At 40.9% G+C, this 22,666-nt stretch overlaps 1 protein-coding gene across 19 annotated transcripts in view; it reads left to right on the forward strand.

The window, feature by feature from the left end:
* Window positions 1–22,666, forward strand: part of LOC129172466 (neurexin-3b) — a 296,454-nt gene that overhangs the window by 197,325 nt on the left and 76,463 nt on the right. For all 19 annotated transcript variants that reach the window (XR_008567019.1, XR_008567020.1, XR_008567021.1 and 16 more), the window contains one exon: window positions 19,646–19,827. Coding sequence is in view for 15 of the 19 variants with exons in the window: in XM_054762202.1 (XP_054618177.1) it covers window positions 19,646–19,827 (182 nt within the window). In the remaining 4 variants the exon portion in view is untranslated. The remainder of the gene's footprint in view (window positions 1–19,645; window positions 19,828–22,666) is intronic.

Raw genomic sequence — 22,666 nt, forward strand, 5'->3', positions numbered from 1 at the left:
GACTAGATAGGACAGCTCTAACCTGACTAGATATGACAGAGATGTGCTATATAGGTATGCCCTATCCAGTCAGATTGGAACTGTTATGTAACTTTGTCCTATCTAGTCAGACTAGAGCTGTCCTATCTAGTCTTTTTGCATGAACTGTGAAGCCTGCTCGGATGAAGACTAGATAGGGCTCTAGTCTTTCAAGACATTTCATCTCTCATCTGAATAAGCTTCATCAGTAGAGCTCTGTCCTATCTAGTAAGGTTAGAGCTGTCCTGTCTAGTCTCAGGAGACATTACACCTCTCATTAGATAGGACAGAGGTAGTCAGACTACAGACAGTGTCTTATCTAGCTCTGTCCTATCTAGTCAGACTAGCAATGTCCTATCTGGTCTCTGAGCATGAAGTAATGTATTGTAAACAATTTTGCAATACATTTTGTTACTCCATTTTATTTTTGTTCTCACTCCCATTTATTCTTTTTGCATTTTGAAGCTTTGTTTAGAACCTCCTGAAAATCCAACAGTGCAAAATGTAAATTCTTGCCAATACACTTGACCATGTCATACATTTTTGGCCTGGTCATAGTGAGTTATCCACTAACCAAGCTCCAAAGAGATGATAAAGCAGACAAAGAATGGAGGGAAACCTTGGCCAGCAGAGCCCCTTAACGGGAAAGTCATTTTTCTTGGAAGCAAAATAAAACAAATCCTCCCTCACATTTTTACTGTCAATTCTGAATGATAGCGAGACAAAAAGTGGTGGTGTTGAGTCCGGTCTGTTGGGAATTGTGTGGAAAAGGTCAGGGACAGGGAGATAGCTCCAAGCGTAAGGACATAATTGGCTAGGTGGAGTGGTATTGGCCTTTCGCAAAGAGAGAGAATTTGAGTCCCTGAAAAGAAAAGTGTCCGCTTTTAGATGATAGCTTGGTGCTTCATAAGTCAACCATGTTTTCTCTTGTTATTTACACCTCTGCAGTTCAGAGCATGTTTTTACTGCCCCTTTGCTCTATCCATCTTTTCTGTTTTCAAATCAAGTTCGGCGCTTCCTCTCTCAGTAATATTTCACAACTGTCGCCAAATAGTCAATGAAGTTAACTCACGTCCCTTCTCTTTCTCAAACACGTCTTCTTACCTGTGCCGGCCAAATACTGTAAATAAAAATGGCTCCAGCAGAATGCTTATGGTGATAATATATACCGTACAGTAGTAACACCCAGCAAAACCCTATCCTGCAATGTCTGTTTCTTTCTTACTGGCCTGGAACGCATATTACAACACTTAAGGTCATTTTTGCAGGGGATTGTTTTAAAATGGATCTGTACTTTTCAAACCAGAACAGTAAAATATTGTTCTGTTCATATCCAGACCTGTGCATCTAAGACGATCACACAGAAACTACACTTTTTACTACACTTGACATTATGACATGATCCCTCTCATTCCCTCGGCAAAGAGACAGGAGCCAGAGCAAGAAAGCGATCATTATTGAAGGCACCGTGTTAGATTTCTATCATTGGAAAGCCTTAAAGTCGTATAATTGAATTAAAATGCCTCCCTGTGGGCTCTAAAGTGTAGAAGTCAGAGTTGGGTTGGCGGTAATGCAAAGGGAAAAATGTGCTTGGTGGATATATTTGCAGAGGAGGAATGTTTGCCTCAATCATGCAATCAACAAGTATTGATTCAGTCAGTTCTGCAAGGAAATAGTTTAACTCTCAGGACCTTGAGGTAGCTCTCAAGTTCACACCACTTGATGGACCTTGGGGTGCTTCCAGAGGCCTTTTGTTGTCAAACTGGGGAGGTTTATTCCAGGTGTTGGTAGGAATGCATAGATTTCTTTGTATTTTTCTTCAGTTGTAATGACGTTGTGCCATCATAGGTTCAATCGAGGGAAAGGCTTCTTGAGACACAATTGCTAGATGACGCCATTGTCCAGTTTGCATAATTGGCCATGATGCTGAGCTCAGTGTTTGTGTGTGGACACACGAAAGACACCATTTGTGTTTGTGTTCACCAAATGTGTTTATTATTTACTCACGGGTTTAAGCGTTAGACGTGTGCACAGGCGGTTCAGCATTCATGGTGTGTTTCGGGCTCCATGTAAGTGTGCTCTGATTTCCAAAATGATGTCCACGTCAATGTGCTTCCGTTTCGCTAAATTGCAGCATAACGAGGAGTTGCCAGGAGTGCCCAGCATGACATGCGGGCTCTTTGTAAATAACACTTTAGTGTTTAGCAGTTGTTACGCACATAGAATGGTAGTTCATTGTTGTTGTGTGTTAACTTGCCTGTTACATGTTGTTCTGTTTATTTTTTGGAGAAAGACCGTCGTTCTCTTTGATGACCGTCTGTTTATTTGCACTGCGTTCTCAAGCTGTTTGCTGGCTGTTGCTTGCAAATTGTGACCATGCATTGTTATGTTGCCACTCAGACATTCCTATTATAATGTGATTATGAGCAAGGGTGAGCAGATGGCGCCAAATCTGTAAAAATAAATAAAAGATGGCATCAAATTTTTCTGTGGTGGTCCAAATTGAATAAATTGTATACATTGCCACAAAATGAATTGATGTATTTGGAAACCCTGCACCATATCACAAAATGATATGATAGGACAAACCTTGTCTTTTTATTAAACAAACTACATATTGCCTTATTTTAGTTATCTTATTTACATGTAATTTCTTATAGTTAGTAGATTATTTTGGAGACGCCATTGATGTTTATTATGCATGCATGATATCTAGCGGGGAGCAATCGCAGTATGACCAGGCGACGTTGCTTGTGTCAAAATCCCAGCGTGCATGGCGGTGTTGACTGTTATCTACAAGCATGCATGTTTTTCTTGAAGTTGAGTATTGAAGTATGAAGTATTTCATCATTTAAGTTGTTTGGAGAATACGTATGTAGTGACAGTACAAAGGAAACCCTCTGTCTTTATTCTCCTCCCATCCCTTTGCTGTCTGGCAACTTCGCTATGGGAACACTTTTTTTTTGCAGCAGCAGGCTAATGTTTTATTGATTTATTGGTGGTGTGAGAATGATCCATTTATCCCAGTCTCAGGAGAAATATGAGTGTTGTTGAAATGTTCTGGCTGAATAATTTTGGGACTAATGGAAGCCAAGGTGTCTCAAAATGAGGCCATTGGTCTGGAGGAGGAACAACACTTAAAGCAAACAACCCAGTCATTTTACGTCATTTTGTTATCTTAATAGGCCACCTTTAACGTGATTACAATGTTAAGAAAAGTGTTATGATGGTTGGAAGCCTTGTGTGATCAGCATTTTTTGCAATCATCGTCATTACCCTTGGGCACTAATGTTCAATGAACGCTACATTGCTCTCAATGAAGAGGAAAAATGAGAAACAAATCAATCCATGCAGGTATTATTCAAGAAGGAAGCTGCTCATTTTCTTCTATAAAAAGTAAAATACCTTGCAGCAAAATAGCTTTGATAAAATGTAATGGAAAGGACCCCTAAGTGGAACACAGCGCACAGCCTTCAGCTCTCCATAACCAGTCATACATTGTATTATCTGGTAGCACCATCGGCTTATTTGTGAGAAAATAAGCCTGATTTACATCCCTTTCTGTGCAAAGGTTCTGAAAAACAAACTGAGATAAACTAAATGACACATTTTCCTTGGAGTTTGTTTGTTTGCCTAATCTCTCCCACGTGGTATTGTAAACCAGGAACAACAACATTCTGAGAAAATGAGATTATTTAGCATTCAAGGTTTTCTTTTTGATGCCGGCACAAATTTATGATTGATAGCATCTTTTAAATAAACGGGTCGTAGTTTCTGTTTTTTCCATGTTTAGTTTACTTCCCAATTCCCCCATTAGAATTACACATGAGCATTTTATTTCACATCTTCACCACTTTCTCTCCTGCCACTCTTAGTAAACCATATAATTTGCCTCGGCGACCGCCTCATCTCGACACAATAGAACGCAAACTTGTAGCCATTACTGAAGCAATCGCCATGAAGAAATGCTAATATTTGCTCCGGGGTACAGTTTGGAAAGAGCCACACCTAACTGAATAAATGAAAGTCTCTCGATGAAGTCAATACTTGCAGACAAGGTATGCAAACAGCTTCCCTCCTCAGCACTTGATATTGTTATAGACTCCAAAAAAATATAAACACCGCAATTTTGTTTTCGCTCCCATTTTTCATTAGCTTGAATTCAATTTTTTTTTTTTATGTACTCAAAAGACCGGGGTGGATGGCAGAAGATCTCATTAAAATGTGACAACATTTCTCAATCATAACATTGCCACTAGTCATGGGATAGTAATAAATTAATTCATCACACAATAACTGAAAATGAACTCAATCATTTTGCCGGCATCAATATATCGCCATGTGCATGCAGGTCTGTTTTCCGCATCTGTTGCCTCCAAAAAGGCAGGAAGAGAGTTCACCCTGTGCATTGGTTTCAGTACCTTGGTGTGTTTGTTGCATAGAACAATGGCATGAACAGAGTTTGACCTTTTGTCAGTCATACAGTCTCTTTGTGTCGGCGGGTGGAGGCGGGGCCGGCAGCATACACACAGAGTGCAGAAGAGTGTTATATAGTACACATTAAATTCGTAGATTGCAATATACTGTCATATTTTTGTTGTACTTTTCTTAAAATCTCGTCTCGTTCTCGTAGACCCAATCTTGCGTATCGACTCGTCTCGTGAACTGAATGTCTCATGACACCTCTACAAAAAAACTTCACACGTGTCTAAATCTGTGTTAGTGAGCATTCACAATTCATCCCCCTCACAGGTGTGGCATATCAAGATGCTGAGTCGACAGCATGATTATTGTAGAGTTGTGCCGTAGACTGGCCACAATAAAAGTCCAGAGCATCCCAATGCACAGTCTGTGACATGTCCTGTGAGTATGTTGTCTTGTGTTGCAGATCAATTTGCCCGTGGTGGTGGTAGGATTATGGTATGGACAGGCGTATGTTATGGACAAGGGAAGAAATAGGGAAATAAGCCTTTTAGTGTACATAGAAAATATTTTAGATCTTTGAATTCAGCTCATGAAAAATGGGAGTTTTGTTGAGTGTACTATCTCAACACTTGCCACCACTCAGCACTCTTCAGCTCGATTAAAAATGCCAACAATCAAGCAGTCTTGTAGTTACCGACAGGGTGCAAACAAAGGTTTATCTTGATCAAGTTAATGTCATTTTTGACACAACAAATGCTTTTCCCCAAGACTGCTTTGATGTTTTCACTTTGTTTCAATGTCAGGTTTTCTAGTTCAGTCGATGTACAATGGCCTACAGGTATCTGCTCTACTACTCCAAGGGGAAAAATGCCCTCCAGTCATTTCTGTCATCACGGCTCACTTCCCTTGCATCTTTTTCATTTAAAATTGTATATTTAAGATGCTAATTTTCTTAAAAAAAAAAAAAAAACATGCTGTTATTGTTTCTGCATGTTTTGTAATTGGAGATCAAATCAGGTCATGTAAACTCTCCAGCCATCACAATCTAGCAGGCTGAGACCTCACAATGGATGTACTTTGTGTGTGGCCATGCAATTGGCTTGCCATTCTTTCCCCAGTCCTGAGTGCAGGGCCACCAGCACCACCTTGGTCTGGTGTCTCATTTTTTAAATTGGAAAAATAGAGCAAAAGGTATAATGTAATGGGGAAAAAATGTGATGTTAATAACAACAAAAGGCTTGGTCTCTAAATATGTAACACTTTTATTAAAGTACATTTTTTCCAAAATGTAAAAGTATAAAATGTAACATTTTACAGTAATCCCTTGGCACTTTTTTTGTTTTTCAAAAATATATTATTACATCACTGTTTTGTGGTTGAATATGACCTATTACCCATCCATCCATCCATTTTCTACACCGCTTGTCATCACTGGGGTCACTATGCTGGAGCCTATCCCAGCTGTCTTTGAGCAAGAGTCGGGGACTGGTCGCCAGCCGATCACTGTGAATACGGCCTAATAGTCAAAAATGTATATATTTACGCAAATGTTATGTATGTTTGCCTAAATTAATCATTTTCAAGCATAAAAATTGCTAAATAACTAAAATCCAAATATAAGGCATTCAGAAGATGCATTCAAAGACATTGTGATATGTACTGTGATATCACTAGATGTTTGTCATGTTACATTGATGAGATCGCAGGAAATACTGTCCAGAAACTGGAAGTGAAAAAGGAACAAGGAACATTCCTAATGGTAACGTATGAGTCTGTATTATCTCTTTGTCTTACATGTCTTATTTTTTCTTATTATGTCTACTATATTGGGTAACGACTGTGCAGATGACTATATGGGTGTTATTTCATGTCTTGTGGGCTCTAATAATGTTTAAAAAAATGTATTTAGAACATCGGTAACAGGTTTTCTATGCTGTAACTACGAAATTATTCAATTTATAAATAAGGAATCGTACTTACGGAAATTCAGTAATCACGGCCAGGTCTCGACCCAATTATAAACGATAAACGAGGTATTAATGTACTCCTAAAATGTCTTGAAAGTTGTCAGGTCTGCCACAGTCCCTGAGTGGAAATGGATCCCAAAGCACTACTAGTGACCTACCACAAAGTACCAATAGAGAGTCTTGCTGTACCAACAGGCTTCAGTTCTCAGCTGCCAAAAGCGAGACAAAATAATAAAACCACAGATTAAAAGTTCAAATGCTTTTATCACTTCACTTACAGAGTTTGTGCTGTTATTTATTGCCTCTATTAGCATAGTCGAACACACTCCCATCACTATCCAAATTCAACAGTGCAGTAAAATGGCTTCATGCTATATGTCTCTGTGTGACCGTGGCACTTATTACCGTGTCTGCCCACACATTGAAGTCATCCTTTTGATAGAACAAAAACTCATGTCTCGACTATCAATGGTCTCTGTGAACTTTCGCTTCTACTGCAGCACATGAAAGATGTGTAGGTCACGGAGCAAGCATTCTCTTTTTCCCAAAGCTTCTGCTCCGAGTATCCACAGAATGTAATCGTTTCTAATTAGCTTGACAGCCCAGTGCAGTGCAATACACATTGTACATCGGCGTTATAAGCATAACAAAATATAGAAAGAAAGGTGGATGTTTTCTTCCTGTAGCTTGACATTCTGTCACTGAGGCAATCCTTGACTTTCCTCTGCATTTTGCTCATTTTCATGGGTGTCGTCTGAGCCAAGATGTGTGCAAACTATAGCTGGGGGGATTGAAGTAAGCTTGTGCCTCTGGAGTCCCCGTCCCCACTACCCATACCCCTTCAACAACCCCCCTTCCCCACTCCACCCATTTCACTCACACGGAGAGGAAGATTTCTTTTGCCTTTCATGAGCTGTTGAAAGCCGCCGTCACTTGCTTTAAATTTCTCGTCAGTGCAGCTAAGTACATCTTCAAAGGCTGCAAGTGCAGCCAGCTGGTATCGGTGGAATGGAGATATACATGAAGGAATGATTGAGTCAGAGGCAAGGCCAACCAGGAAAGGTGAAGAGAAATGGGGTGTAGAAGCACTTGGTTGCGTCTACATTTTGTTGTATTTGTGGCAACGTCACGGCAGAAAGAGACACATGCACAGATGTATAATACTGTCCAATGAAAACTCAGTATTTTCAACTGTGGTTATTTTTAGAGATGCTCAAGATTGGGGTCAGAGCTGAAGGTGATCGGCATTAAAAAAAAAAAAAAAAAAAGCAAGTATGGGCATATGCTTTTTCACGGAAATTGGCCGATACTGGTCGGTGGCCGATCAGAGCACCCCGAGTCTTAACCTTCAGTCCAATCAATAATACACTATAAATAAATGTCCCTTAAATAATTACACATTTTTTCAAAAGTGGAAAAAATGTGTCCAAGCACAAATACGTAAATAGAACTTGGAAAAGTAAACAATCTCCTACTCAAAATGTCCTAACAATAGCAAGCGAGCAACATTTCAGACTGAGCATCGTGTTTTCACCTCTGTTGGTCTGGCTGGTCCAGTTTTGCGCCCTTCCTGTAAAATCCAAGGACGTTCCAAACTTTTTTTTTTTTTTTTTTTTTGCTGATGTGTTGAAAATCTTTGGCGGTGACGAGCTAGCTACCTAGCACCCCTGCTGCTATTTACATCCATTCTCGTCTTCAGTCATGGCAAGCTATGGAGCATGCGCGACAATCCTTTCGCCGGCAGCACAGGCTCTTGCGTTGTTTAAAAGACACTTTGTCAACCAATTGCTTCTCTCGAGATACCTGATGCATGTCTCCACAATTGATTAATCTAAAGATTTATGGCTGATTCTTATCGATACAGGACGCTGAATCGTTTGCTTGTCAAACCGGATATCCAGTCGCATCGGTTTATCCTTCACAACACATACAAATATTTCCATGTATTCATAACTTTATTCATGAACACTCCCCTCCAACCATAGTCAACCGAACTGTTCCAGTACATGTAGGGTGCCTGGTGGAATACAAGAGGTCGTCTACCACCATTAATTTCTAACTGCTGTCCTCAATCCCAGTGTCTGTAATTACTCTTACGTGAACAGCAAGGGCCACCTCTTAGTGTCACTCACTTAGCTCTAAAACTCTAAACATCAAGTCTCCTGCTGCAAGCCTAGAACGCGCGAGAAGGGATGATGGATGGTGATAGGTGGTCATTACGGGGTTATAGTTGTGTTTGACAATACGATATATGAACCGTACAGTATGTACTACACATCAGACGTTGTAATGCATGCCACACAGTGTTTAGTGTAGATACTGGGCCATATGTGTCCTAAACAGTACACGTGTAGTACAAGTGTAGCCAAATAACTGGCCCATATTGTACCAGTCTTTGGTACATCCATGGAAGAGGCCCTAAAAATCTCCAGTGTGGCGCGGCAAAAATGGATGAAAGTATACGATGTGGGTGGTTGACGATATTTTGTCTGGCGCTATGAAGTTGGTAAGGTAACAGAGCTGGAACAAAAATAATGATCTGATATGTTGCTATTTCATTTTGATGTCAATAAGTTACTCGAGGAGTGTGCATCATCGTAAATTCGATATATTTTGTAATGTTGCTGAAATCAAAGGCAGAGTAGACGCTAATTATCAGCCTCTCTCTAGTCTCGAGTTCATGTTCTTCAAAGGCAGATCCATAACCACCAATGTTTCAGACACACTATTTGTAACTGTCAGTTTCCATCTTAAAATACATCTACTTAATGTGGGTGTAAGGAAAAATATGCGCCATGCATCAAACATTAACTTGAACATGTTGACACCAGTTGAGGAAGGCAAAAGACGAAGAAAATCTGCAGGTCGGAAAAGAACCCAAGTTAACCACCATCAGGAAAATGCTTGCAATGACAGCTCGGTGTAAATATGGCAGTTCTGATGACAAAGAGTAGGTCTTTTCTGCCTCATGACATTCTGTGCACGACCAATCTGAGGCAAACGTCAAAATCCATTTGCCACTGTGGTTTGTTGTCATGTGGTGAAAAATAAGTCAGCCACACTATCTGCCGCTATAGAATAGTTTACTCTGCAAGCACATTTGGACACTTGAATTTTCTCATTTCAATATCTAGTATTCCTCTAGTATTCACTTTTCATATTTTAGCTAATATTTTAACATCATCCACTCATTTTCTACAACACATCCTGTTTCAGGTCATACAGGGAAGGTCGAGGCGTTCCGTGCTATGGAGTTTCATGGCTACGTACGCGCCCCCATAAATGAAATAAAAACGTAATGTTGGTCTGTAAACCCGAGCGTGGTGCGATAAGTAGTTGCAGCATGGTGAACCATGGAAGCATACACTACAGCAAGAATTTTTTTCTCAAACCTATATTTAAATGGACTGTTTGCCACAATTACACGGCTGCCTGCAGGGCGCTAACTTTTGAATGTGAACAGTCTCCATTGTTCCTCCACTCAACACATGAGCTACATAGGTGAGACACTGTTTCTCTCTAGATGGCGCGCTCTATTCCAGCAGATATCTGCAGCTGTGTGTCGGACTGACGACACATTAAGCCCACACTCCATGTCCTTCCCTTCCAAAGTCACCCATAAAAATGGCCTTCAAGTGAATAGCACAAAGAACATGAGGGGCATTCACAGAGATCAGGTCATTACCTAAATTTTTCTTTTTGCCCAGCGACATACCCGCAACCCACTGAAAATGGCTCCGCGACCCACCAGTTGAGAATCACTGCACTACAGTGCCTTCTACAGTAGAAGTAGGACCAGTGAGGTCAATTGCTTTATTTTTGCTGTATGGAAACATTTGAGATGGAGGTGTTCTGTTGCCCAGGTGTCTTCGATCACCGGTTTGATTGGGTTGGATAGGTTTTGCCTGTGCAGACTGCATACAAAGGTGAAAACAACATGAAAACCAGAGAGCTGTCTAAAAACAAGCAATTGTGACTCTGAGAGAAGATGAAAAATCAGTCAGTATCGTTGCACAAACATTGATCATAGACACGACAACCACTTGGATTGTGCTGCAGAAGAAATAACTGTTAGCTGATCATCTGAAAGTGACAGTAATAACTAGGCAGTGTAGTGATCTTATTGCGATAAAGGTTTCTAGTGCTTTGGCTTTCATTTTTTACGACTATCTTATTTCATTCTTGTATTTAGTGTTTTATTACTGTATTTTATTCCCATGTGTTCTGTGTGCAGTGTGAGTGACTTAGGAGTTAATTTAAATATCATTTAGGTATTAGATCTGACTTGGGACCACCCGTACTTAGATTTAAGCCATCCACAGTGCTTATGTGTAGGCATGGGCCGGTTACCGCTTTGGTATGAAAAAGTCACGGTTTCAAAACCACAAAAATTATGCGACATACCGTTTGTACGATATGAGAGAAAGTGGAAAGTGGGAATACTTCGTCACGTCTTGTGGTATTCCTCGCAGTCTGAACGTTTGTGGGAAAAGTGTGACCTGAATTCAGTTATTTTTTTATTTATTTGAAATGCACATGTTCCACTTTCATCATGTTATATGGCTTAAAAATGGCTTTTGACTTTACTTTTAATCACACATTTTAGAGCTGTAATTACAATACCGTCAAACTGTGATATTTTTGCCAAAGGTTATCATACTGTCAGAATCTCATACCGGCTCATTCCTACACGTGCATCACTGCATTCTCCTATCCGATTCCACTGATTTAGTGTTTTTCATGATTTCTCAGTGCTAAAAACGATAATGGAAAGTCAAATTAGAACAGCAGTGTTTAATTTTAATTTGGATCGGGAAAAGTTTTGAGTAAATATACTTTATTTTGATTCCCAAAAGTGTTGGAATACAATCTGTGGCCAACACTGTTGCCGTGTGTTTGTGTGCAGGGGGGGCCTTTCGGTCATTGCAAAGACAAACAGAGAGAGAGTGTGAAAAGGAGGCGGGCCTCGTTCACCCCACCATCCTCAAGGGAAGATTCAATTATAAATGATGCTTCCACTCTGAGCCAGCTTTGGATCCTTATTCTTGAGGGGATCTTCTTCACCTAATCCTCTGCTGTGTTTGGGGTGGCCTGTCTCTGAAGTGATACGCCTCACACACTCTCCCTCACATTGTGCGTCATGCATTATGAATGATGGCGATGAGGGGAGACACTTTCGTCCTAATTTCGCTCAGAACAGTGAAAGAAGTCAACAGAATATAAATGGCATCGAAAGCATAGTCAGGCTGCGTCAAGGATTGCTTTTCAGATGCCCAATTGTGTTGTTTTGCCATCTCAAGATGACATTGCTCTGCCTTTGCAGCTTCTCTGAGTCTTTGACTTAGTAGCAGTCTCACTCGCTTTGTACCCTCTCCCCTTTTATCCCTGTTATCTCTCGCCAAAAATTCGACTGATGCTCGTTTGCAGCATTAAAGGCAGCAGGTTTTCTTTTGTATCTAGAATGCTGCATGGATCTCCGCTTCACCCACCGCAACCCACCTCCGTCTCTCGCTCGGGCTATGAAATCCTCTTTGTTGTTCCTTCTTCCTTTTCTAACTAATGGAGCTGACTTCATCAGATTGATCAAAGCAACCATATTAGCCGCATAGAACAGTAACACAATGGCAAGGTGAGTGAAGTTGAAAATATGAAGTGAAATCTTCCTTCTGAATCTAAATGATTCATCTTAAGATGACTTTTTGGACAATTCTTTGTTGAAATCCTTGTGGGAAGGTCGGTATGAGTTATGTCCCAGTGGACAAAGCAAGGAAGTGCATGTGCGAGTGTGCTTAGTGTGGAATAACTTACACAGAAGACAATATCAGATTATCATAACAGAAATGCTCGTACTTGCACTATTTGCATTTCCATGTCTGGTGCAAAGAGGTTGTTGTTTAAACACATGTAAAGCATAGGATGTTACATTTGCACTGCATGACCTCATTTTCCTGAGTGTCGTCAATAAATCACGAGTTTCTTTTGGCACGGGCTCGAGCACAAACACTCCTGTGAACAATTTGGACTTCCCAAACATTGGTGGACGGGGCTGCTGCCCAGCGGCTCCCACTTTATCACTCAGGCTGCCTGTGCTGCTCGGCATCCCAAGCCAGAAGCTACCAGAGCTTTGCCGCGTCTTGCATTTGCGATGAAGAGAGTTATCCTCGTAATCCTGTGTGTGCGATGCTCAACCTGGGAAATAACTTTTTAACACAGACTGATGGAGTTCTGCCTGTAGTTGGTCTTTCTGTAAGGATTCTTTTACTTTGAAACCTCAATCCCTGGAAACAATCGTACTGGTTTTTTTGGAATAAAATATGACCAATATGACAAATTTACATGCCTGTAGACACTATATATCGGAATTCAGCTGACTTCGTCAGGTCTTATTCATAAGATCCAATCTACTTTTTTCAGATTTGGCCCCACAAAAAAACCCAATAACTTTCTTCGGGACTAATTTAAGAAAAACATACTGACTTAAGCTCATTTTTCCCTTTCTGTCTCTAGTATGTCCATTATTCATCCTCTCCTAATAGATTTGTGTTCTCCTACGTCAATCCATTCAGTGTGCCTCTGCTATAGCATATACGAACAGGGAAACGGAGTTTAAATCATTCAAATACTTGGCTGTTTGCCTCACACAGACACTCCTCACAACATATTTCCCTTCATCCATCATATTCCATTTTTGTACCTCCATCTGCAATGAGTGATGAAACATTTGCTGTGCATGTGTAGTGACAACCGAGAGAGACAACTCTAACATGCAGTTTGTGTATGCTGCGGGAATGCTATTGAAGCATACACACACACACACACACACACACACACACACCTACACACACACACACACACGGAGCAAAAGCACTCAGTCATCAGCGCCATGCCTCACTCTATCCTTGAGGGGGAGGACGCAACAGTTGGAAATATGAATTATGAAGTAGGAGGTTGTAAAATGGAGATGAATCCCAGTGATTACACAGCTCACTATCCTGCAATTTGATTCATCTGTCGACTGTTCTTTATTGGTGTGTGGAGAGGACAACAAGCCTAATGGTTCCCTGTGAATGGGGGGTTCATTTTTTTGAATTATTTGAACACATCAAATTGTGTTTTTATCATCGATCCTCGCTTTTTGTGGGCGAATGGTGAAAATCGTAGAGTAACTGTGAATTATTTTTGTCACGCCTTGCCCCTTCTCTCCCTCCGAACGCTAACGTTCTCCTCCGATTTTGGATCACCTTTTGCAATAAGAATGACTGTTGTAGTTATTAGATTAGATTAGATTCAGCTCCGGAACCCTTCCCTTCTCTCTTCAATATGCCTCACATACTTAACCACATTTTAAAGTCCAAATATGTGAGTACTCGCCACTAATGAACGATGATGTAAGACGATCCATGAACAGATGGAATCGGAGTCACGGTGTAGAAGTTCTATACAAGTTTCCCTTTTGCATCTCACAGCAACTATGATGCGTTCAAGGGCGGCCGAACAAAGTGGGAAATGGCAATGCTTGATGAAAAAACAGAGTGAAGAATAAAGATATAAACATTTAAAAATTGCGATTTTGCATGTTTGTCATGTTTGCTTTTCTTGCATTATCATAGGTTTAGAAATTATGACCGACTGAAGTTGAATGAGAAGTGTTTTCTGCGGGAAAAACTGCCTATTTTCATTAATTTGTTCATTTGCAAATGTGCGGGGATCCACTGTATACATTTTTCATCCCCTGGGGCGCGAGCATGCGGAGAGATTATGCTCTTAAATGTAAGATGATCCATGAACAGATGGACTCTGAGTCACGGTGTAGAAGTTCTATATAAATTTCACGTTTGTGTCTCACAGCAATTATGGTGCGTTCAAGGACCGCCAAACAAAGTACGGCATTTCAACACTTAATGAAAAATCATATTAGTGAAGCATAGGGTGAATGAAATGTTTTCTGCTGAAAAAATGGAGAGAGAATTTTCGGAGAGAGAAAAGTATTTTTACCAATGTTCACTGTTTACATTTTTGTCTCTCCTGAGGTGTGAGCCTGCTGATAGATTATCCTCTCATAAGGAAGCAAATACATGAAAGCTAACAACACACACAAAGTACTGAAAGTGTGTGCATGTGTAAATAAATGCAATGACTACCAAGAATTCTATTGTGAAACGGGACTACCTTTGCATTGTGGCTGCATTTGCATAAACATACTACTGTATATATAGTATACATACTGCTCATCCATACTGCAACAGCTGCTTCGAAACAGAAGGGTTTAATACAGTGTGGCGGAGCAATTGGAGCAATTAGCCCTTTTTAACAAATGCACACCATAGCATCTGCTCACCTCTTTTCTGCTGCTAACAGATAGCATTGCCTCATGCATAGTGAGTTAGGAGATGTTGCCTACTTGCCTATTTGGAGGATGCCAATAGCTTCTGTCAGCATGTTTGTTTTCAAGCGACTGGAGGTTTTTTGTTCCGTCCACATGGTTTGAAAGGAGTGTAATTTCTGTCTCTTTTCTGTCGTTGACTTGTGTCACACAAGGTCTTGAAGGACAGGACATGGTTCTGTTTTGCAGACAGGTGTCTCGACCTCATGTCTGTTCCGCCGTGTCTCAGGGGTCCTCTTAGAAAATAGAGGCCAAGACTTTAACGGAATCTTTCCTCCCACAGTGAGAGTTTCTAAATGGAGGCAAAGTGCAGATGCAATGAATCACAGCAGACAAGTAGTAAACGAATGCCAATTATTGCATAAGTAAAAAAATAAAAAGTATGCAGCAGGCAGATTTTCTCAAGAAAGTGTTTTTATTGCACATATTAAGATCCATTTTCTAGACCATTTATCTTGTTTTGAGTCAGCCTGGAGCCTATCCCAGTGGACCAGATCAAAGGGTGATTGTGAATGGAGTACTGAATGACAATTGGTCAGCTGTGTGAACCACTACACTACCCATACACACCCATTCAGATTTCAAATAATCTGCTGCAGAGATAAATTATGAAGATGAAAGTGGTCCCCTGTGATCCAGCTAGGTCCTGTTTGCAGGTCCCGTTCTTTTGATGTTGGCTTTTCACATAACTTTAAAAAGATTTCTGTTGAATACATTAAATGGGAAATTTACTTGCGTTGCTTTGAAGGTTGCTTGACAGGTATTGATCTCTACTGATGTTTGACATACAGTACTCCAAAAACGCCTTAGGCCACAATTTGATTTATATATTTAGCAATGCTAACATGGCCATATACACAGTTGCATGCTGCCGTTAAAATCCGATGTTTATCCTTAATGATGGTCGTGACGGTCGAGTGCAGCCAATGGTGAGCACATAACGTATTCTTCCGCCGCCATGATTCTTGAGCGTGTGTACGCCGTGTTTGCGGCCCAAAACGTCATAAACCGAGGACCACCTGTAGATAACTAAGTCACTTTGTAGGGTGCAAACCAAAAACAAACTTAAGATCAATTTGATTAGGTAGCAGGGTACTTCCTAATTGATGGAGGATAATGAACACATGGGAGAGGCTATTGTGATTCCTGTATCCGCACATTTATCCAGATCCTCACCAAAATGTAACTGTTTCTTCCATTAACCAGCACAGCAATGCAAAGCTAGTGGTCCCTAAGACTGTTACACAATAGACATAAACTAATGACAATGATAGAATGCATCATAACAAGGATCAAAAGGCCCTTTGCCATTAAATAATCTACTGTTTGGGGGGGGAAATGATGCATTTTGCATCCTGATCCCCTATGTTTTGGAAACACTGTCCTCTGCAGGCAAACGGGAAGTGAATGAAAATGGTACTGTTGAGTGGAACAGTCTGAGCAGAAGGGAAAGTTGCCACATTTTGTCGATTTGGGATTCACTCCTCTCCATACTTGCGCACATAATCACCCACTCAGATTGTATGTGAGAGGGCATCATCTCCTGACTGCCTGTGCGTGCGATTGCATCTTTAATGCTCCTGCACCACGATGTGCATTTGTGTCGCCAGCCGCCTGCCTGCCTCGCCTGCGTGCGTCACTGTTTGTGTGTGACTTCCTGTATGTGTTTCAGGCCGTACATTGTCCTCCAGAAAGACTAAGCAAATCTCTATGTGATAATTGGCTCCCTGGGGTGCTTGTATCGTTGCTGCTCGTCATTGTCATGCCCTCCAGAAAAGATTGTGTGTGTGTGTGTGTGTGTGTTAGATGTGATAGGCGAAGTTTGCTTGCAGTAAGTCTGCCTAAACTCTTTTGGCAAGAAGAAATTTGAGGCAACCAGACAGTGAGGGCAAGATCCAGTATATCTGCAGGCTGCTATCCGCATCCTTGTGGCATCAGTCAGCATGCAGGAAATGTGCTATTTTAAGCAGGTGAGACGCAAAGTAAACATCTGCTTCGATTACAGCAAAGCCATTGAGAGAATACTTATTTCAGAAATGGTGCTTACATTTCCTAAAGAGGTGTCTGCAAGCCTTGTGTAGTTGTTACTTATATGCAAGCAAACAGTTGTTTGAAGCCCACTGCGGCTGACACTGAGGACATTTCTCTTGCAGCAAAGACGACATAAGCTTGCAATTTGCATTTCTGACACCTGAGGTTTGCAAAATCCCGACCTGTTTGCGTGTCTGCGGGCAAACAGTCACACTCATCTGGTGGTTAGAGCCTCTCGCTCGCTCTTACTTCCGCTTGTCCATATGTTGGTGGCGTCTCCGGGGTGTTACGGACCACAGAGCAGACTGTTGGCTGCTTCATGGGGGTAAAAGTGAGACAGCTGGGCAGCCATCACAAGGCAGAAGCAGATGTTTAGCTGACTTGGAAAGGAGGGGAGCAGTGAGGGTTAGACAGAGGATGAGGAGAAAGAAAATTATTGATGCAAGGTCTATCATGAACATCTTAATTTAGCATACTTTAACACGAGAGCCATCTGGCGAAAAGTGTACTTTTTTTTGTTTCTTGCTTCTTTTTTTTTGTTGAAAGGCTTCACGTGTGATCCCCATCCAGACAGAGCTCCAAAAGTGACTGTATGCACTGGAATATCAGTGTTTCCCATATACAGTATTCATTTATTTGTAATGACCTGCCACAGTTCACCATATATTGTAAATCCAGTATGTGTTATAAGGTGCACGCACGCATGTCCACCACTGTACGAAATGAAAGCAACACCCATAAGTCGAGAACGTCATATTCTGTTGTTAAATAAGGTTAAAAACAGGTGGTCCTGTGGGCACCAGGCCTGGGACGATGATAAATAAATTAATGACACAATAAATGAAAATGAACTCAGCCTCAATGGATTGCCATGTGCATGCGTGTGTTTTCCTCGTCTCCCGCCTCAAACGGGCAGGAAGAGGATTCACTCTGTGCATTGGTTTCAGCGCATTGCCGTGTTTGTTTCATAAAACAACGGCATGAACAGAGTGAGCCCTTTTGTCAGTCTAGGCCTGCAACTAACAATTATTTTTTTGATTTCGATGAATCTGAACACATTTTTCATTTCCGCCTCGTCATTCAGAAATAGAAGATTTGACCTGACAGAGCAAATAAGTGCACAAACGCCAGGTTGCCACTTGAATATTCTGTTAAAATGTTAAATAATAAAAAGTCAAAATGTTTGTCAAATAGCTTCAGTAAAACAATAAACGTACACATACAATCATGATCACTTTCTCAATCAATTCATCTGAAGCTTGTTTCATTGAATGAAGTAATCGGTTAGGCCATAAGTAGATGGACCAAATTAATATGAAGCAAACACCTACAGTTAGTGGTTGGGTCCACAATATAGCAGAAAAGAGACAAAAATGCCCATCACTGTTTTCCAAAGTCAAAACTGATATGTGTGAATATCTTGTTTTGGCTAATATAATAGAGATAATAAATAAAACATAATAGGTATTTGGATGACTAAGGAAATTTAAAAAATATTCACATTTGAGAGGCTGAAATCCGATGATATTTACAATTGATTTATCAAAATAATTGTTGATTAATTGGGTAACCGATTGATTAAGTGATTAATCCGGGGCTGGTAGCATACACACAGTGAAGAGTATAACATAGTAGAAATGAAATTAGTAAATTGTCATATATTGTCATATATTTTTATATTTGTTCATTGTACTTTTCTTAAAAGTAATGTTAAAATCTAGTCTTGTCTCGTGTCGTCCACCCAATTTTGTGTATCGTCGGTTACACCCCTACTTATGACACAAACCAATAATCTCCGTTTTACACACACAGACTTTTATGCCCTGGCCAATTATGCATGTTCATTCATTCATTCATTATGCAGGATATGTCCTGAATTTAGTTTTGGGTTAGAGCTGGTGCCTATATCGGTATTCGTTGATATTGGTATCGGTAATGAAGTGCCAAACAATGTCGGTGTATTGGTACATCATGACTGCTCATGTTCATGCACAAGTCTGGTCTGGACTGAAGACACGTGCAATGTTTCCACAAGGCACTTGATTTTAAAAGACTCCACTGAGACTCACTTTGAAAGGTTTATGTTTTTCCCGTATAAATGGTGCCTTGTTTTTTTTGTTTGTTTATTTGGTGGGCCAATTGGTTCCCAGTATCTCGAGGCCACAAGTAGCCTGTTTCATCTCATATTGATTCGCTCTCAACTTGGTCTGCTGTAGGTCCAATGTCTTTAATCTTCTCATAATCTTATGCCTTTTAATATAGACTTGAGGGCTATGCAGCTCAAGGATTCAGCACTTAATGTTTGATGTACCCCTGGAACATTCAGTAGATGGAAATAACTACAACCCTAAAAGCAAAAATGTTGTTTTCCTTGGAAATGGACTGTGGATTCTAAGTGAAAGCATTAACCAAACCTTGCAACTGATATCCTAAAAATGTGCTCTCGTCAGTGTCCTCCCCGCTTCCAGGGTGTTCCAGGGACTTGTTTTATACTGTATAGTACATCTGGCAACTAAAGCAAACAAAGGTTTGTCGATTTTTACCGTCTCTCCCCCTTCTCTCCTTTCTTGTCAGTACTTGTTCTTTAGTTGCAGCTCTCATATGTAATACATGAGCATTGGGAGGCTTATCCGGTTCTGGCAACGGTGGCTGTTATTCCCTAGGAAGGGACTATATTTCAGGTCTGGATAGGTCATACGGATGAAGCTCAAGACTGAAAGGAATCCAATTAGCTATAACCCAAAATGCTGCTACAGAATGAAAACTTTTATTCTAGTCCCTCCAACAAAAGGTTCTGATCATTTTCCTTGTGTTTCCGCAGCTGGCACCACCTACATCTTCGGTAAAGGAGGGGGTCTGATCACATACACATGGCCCAATAATGAAAGGCCCAGCACACGGACAGACAGACTGGCGGTAGGCTTCAGCACGACCATCAAAGACGGCATTCTGGTTCGCATCGACAGCGCCCCGCGCCTGGGCGATTACATCATGCTCCACATTGTAAGTACCAGTCACGCTCAACTCCCGTCTAATCCATGCAACTGACCAAGCTTGTAAAATAATACATATTTTAGAGACCCTTTACTTTCTATCCTCCCTCCCTTAACACCCGTAAAGCTGCTCCTTTTCTTGGAATGGAAGTGCAGTAGATTCCTGTTTTCCCTGCCGGATTCCTCTCGGGGACCACTGGACAGTGACAAAAAAATGAGTATTTGAGACGCCCAAAAAAAAATCTTTTTTTGACCACATAGACTTTGAGGGTATTGAAATAAACCCTTACACATCAATATACATGCAAAATAATATGACGTGATACAAATCTGTAATCCGCAAGGCATGCCGGGAAGCACACACACTCCTCCAACAGGAAGTTACCCAGCATGTCTTGCAGGTTATACATTAGTATGAAATAGTGAAGTTGTTACTTACTGTTTTTGCTTCCGCTGTGAATGAGGTATAGGCATTTGCGTTGATTTGCGGCGTGTGAGTGAGGGAGTAAATATCAAGATGCGTGTAAAGAACACCTCCTCAATCAAGTTGAAGTTTGCCTCGAACTACTTTCTGTGCAACTCAAAGTCAGAAAGTGACAAAAGTCTCTGCTCGCTCTCCTATTCCATGTCTTTTTCTCCACCACACTCAAACTGACTCCCAGTGTGCATAATTAATGTGGATATCCATATATCTGCAATAGCCTCCCTCATGTTGGGAGGACATGACATAAAGTGGGAAAGCTGGGTTATAAGCCAGAGCTCGTTGATTGCACAGCCTTTTAATAATCTCACTTTATGACCTTGTCTTTGAGTTGTTCATTCAGGCGTAACGTATTTACATAATCATCAACAGCAGCTACTGAAGATAAATGGTGAGTTGTCCAATCACTGTGCCGCGTGTTGTTTGTGGTTGGGGTTAGTCGGGGTGCTTAGGCTGTTGCTGACGCCGTGAAAAACTAGATAAATAAATAAAACGTAGGAGCTGACGTTTCTACAGCAGATTGAAAGTAATTTTCTCCTTAAAGAGCTCCCCTCATCTCCTGAGTGTTGGCCATGTGGCGCCGGAAAGCAGCCATCTGCTCTTCAAAGATGACAGATAAGTGTGTGTGTGTGTGTGTGTGTGTGTGTGTGTGTGTGTGTGTGTGTGTGTTTGTGCGTGGTGCACAGGTAAGAGAGGAAGTGGAAATTAAGTTTTTAACCCATTGAGTAATTGCAGGAAGCTGCTAAAAGAGGCGAAAAGTAAATCAATTTTTAATCCTCCTCTTTAGACATCACATCGACTCTCTGTCAGAGGTGTCCAAAGTGTGATCTCGGGGCCATTTTTAGCCCGCAGCTAATTTTTTATTGGCCCTCAGCATATTTTAAAAAATAAAATCAATTCATTATTAATTTTGTGAACGCACCACAAGACTTCCCACATTTTCTGCAATTCCACACATTTACTGTGAGATTTTGAGATTTTTGGAAGTGGTGATAGTAAACAATACATAATAATAACATAATAAACAATACATAATGTTCAATTCCAATTTGTAGTGCAATAATAATAATATTAATTCATGATAAATTAATAAGCCCAATCCTGTGTGTGTTTTTATCGCTCCCCCTCTGTTGTGTTGAAAAGCCACATGGGGTGGGGGAGGAATGATCTGCTCAGTCTTTCGGATTAGCGGGGCAGTGATAGTAATCTGCCATTGAAACTGCTCCTCTGTTGGGCGATGACACTGTGCATTGGATGGTGCTGATTGTCCATGATGGAAAGGAGCCTCTTAAGTGTCCTCTGCTCTGCCACAGATGTCAGGCTGTCCAGCTCAGTGCCAATGACAGAGCCTGCCTTCCTCACCAGTTTGTTCAGGCGTGTGGCGTCCTCCTTGTTGAGGCTGCTCCCCCAGCACACTACTGCATACAGGACGGCACTAGCTACCACAGTCTGGTAGAAGATCTGTAGCAGCTTCTTGCATACGTTGAAGGACGCCAGCCTTCTGAGGAAGTACAGACAGCTCTGCCATTTATATTCACTTACAATGGATTGGTTTCACGTCTTAAAGCACAAAATGCATTAAAGTGGCCCCCGCCTCCTTTAATTGTTCTGTATGCGGCTCTCACTAGAAAAACGTTGCCCACCCGTGTGTCCATGTGCAGTTTTCATTCACAGACCACGTTATTTCTGTGTGATACATAGCATTTATTGCACTTTTCCACATTTTCTGGATGTGGGGAACAAAAAAAAACATTCAAGCTATAGAAACTCTACGAAAGCAGCATGAAGCAAACATTATGTGCACTAAAAGCTGACATTGACAAGACTTCAGGGAAATGTAATTCAACGATAGGGTCTAATGAAAGACATCAGGTCCTGGCTGTCAATGTGGTCTTATAATGAATGTGAAGGAAAAGGTTATAGGCGTGTTAATTTTGACAACAGGTCCTATTAAAGGTCTCATCATCCCTGAGGCCATTACCTTTGACGTTGCAATCATCAGATCGTTACTAGAGAATCGGTCTGTGGACAAAAAGGGTAGCTGCACTTGAAATATGAAAGGTCTAATGATATAAAATACGCTACTAGAGAACAGTATGTTGTGCAGTATGAAGACCTGGACATGTACATTGGCATGTTTAGAGATGAAGTTAACTTGTAAAGGTAATCGTCATCCTGAAATTTCGCCCAAAAGCCAAATATTCCTAACTTTTTTGTGAGGAGTGTGCATTCCCCAAAAGTTAATATAAAACACGTTTATCACCCTTTTTAATAACACTTTCTCAAGAGAGCATGAGCATCTTTGCCTGGAGAATACAGAAATATAATATGCAGAAATATAATATAAACAGAGTGCAAAGAAATAGAC

The sequence above is a fragment of the Dunckerocampus dactyliophorus genome, chromosome 19 (genome assembly GCF_027744805.1).
Source record: "Dunckerocampus dactyliophorus isolate RoL2022-P2 chromosome 19, RoL_Ddac_1.1, whole genome shotgun sequence".
Classification (NCBI taxonomy): domain Eukaryota; kingdom Metazoa; phylum Chordata; class Actinopteri; order Syngnathiformes; family Syngnathidae; genus Dunckerocampus; species Dunckerocampus dactyliophorus.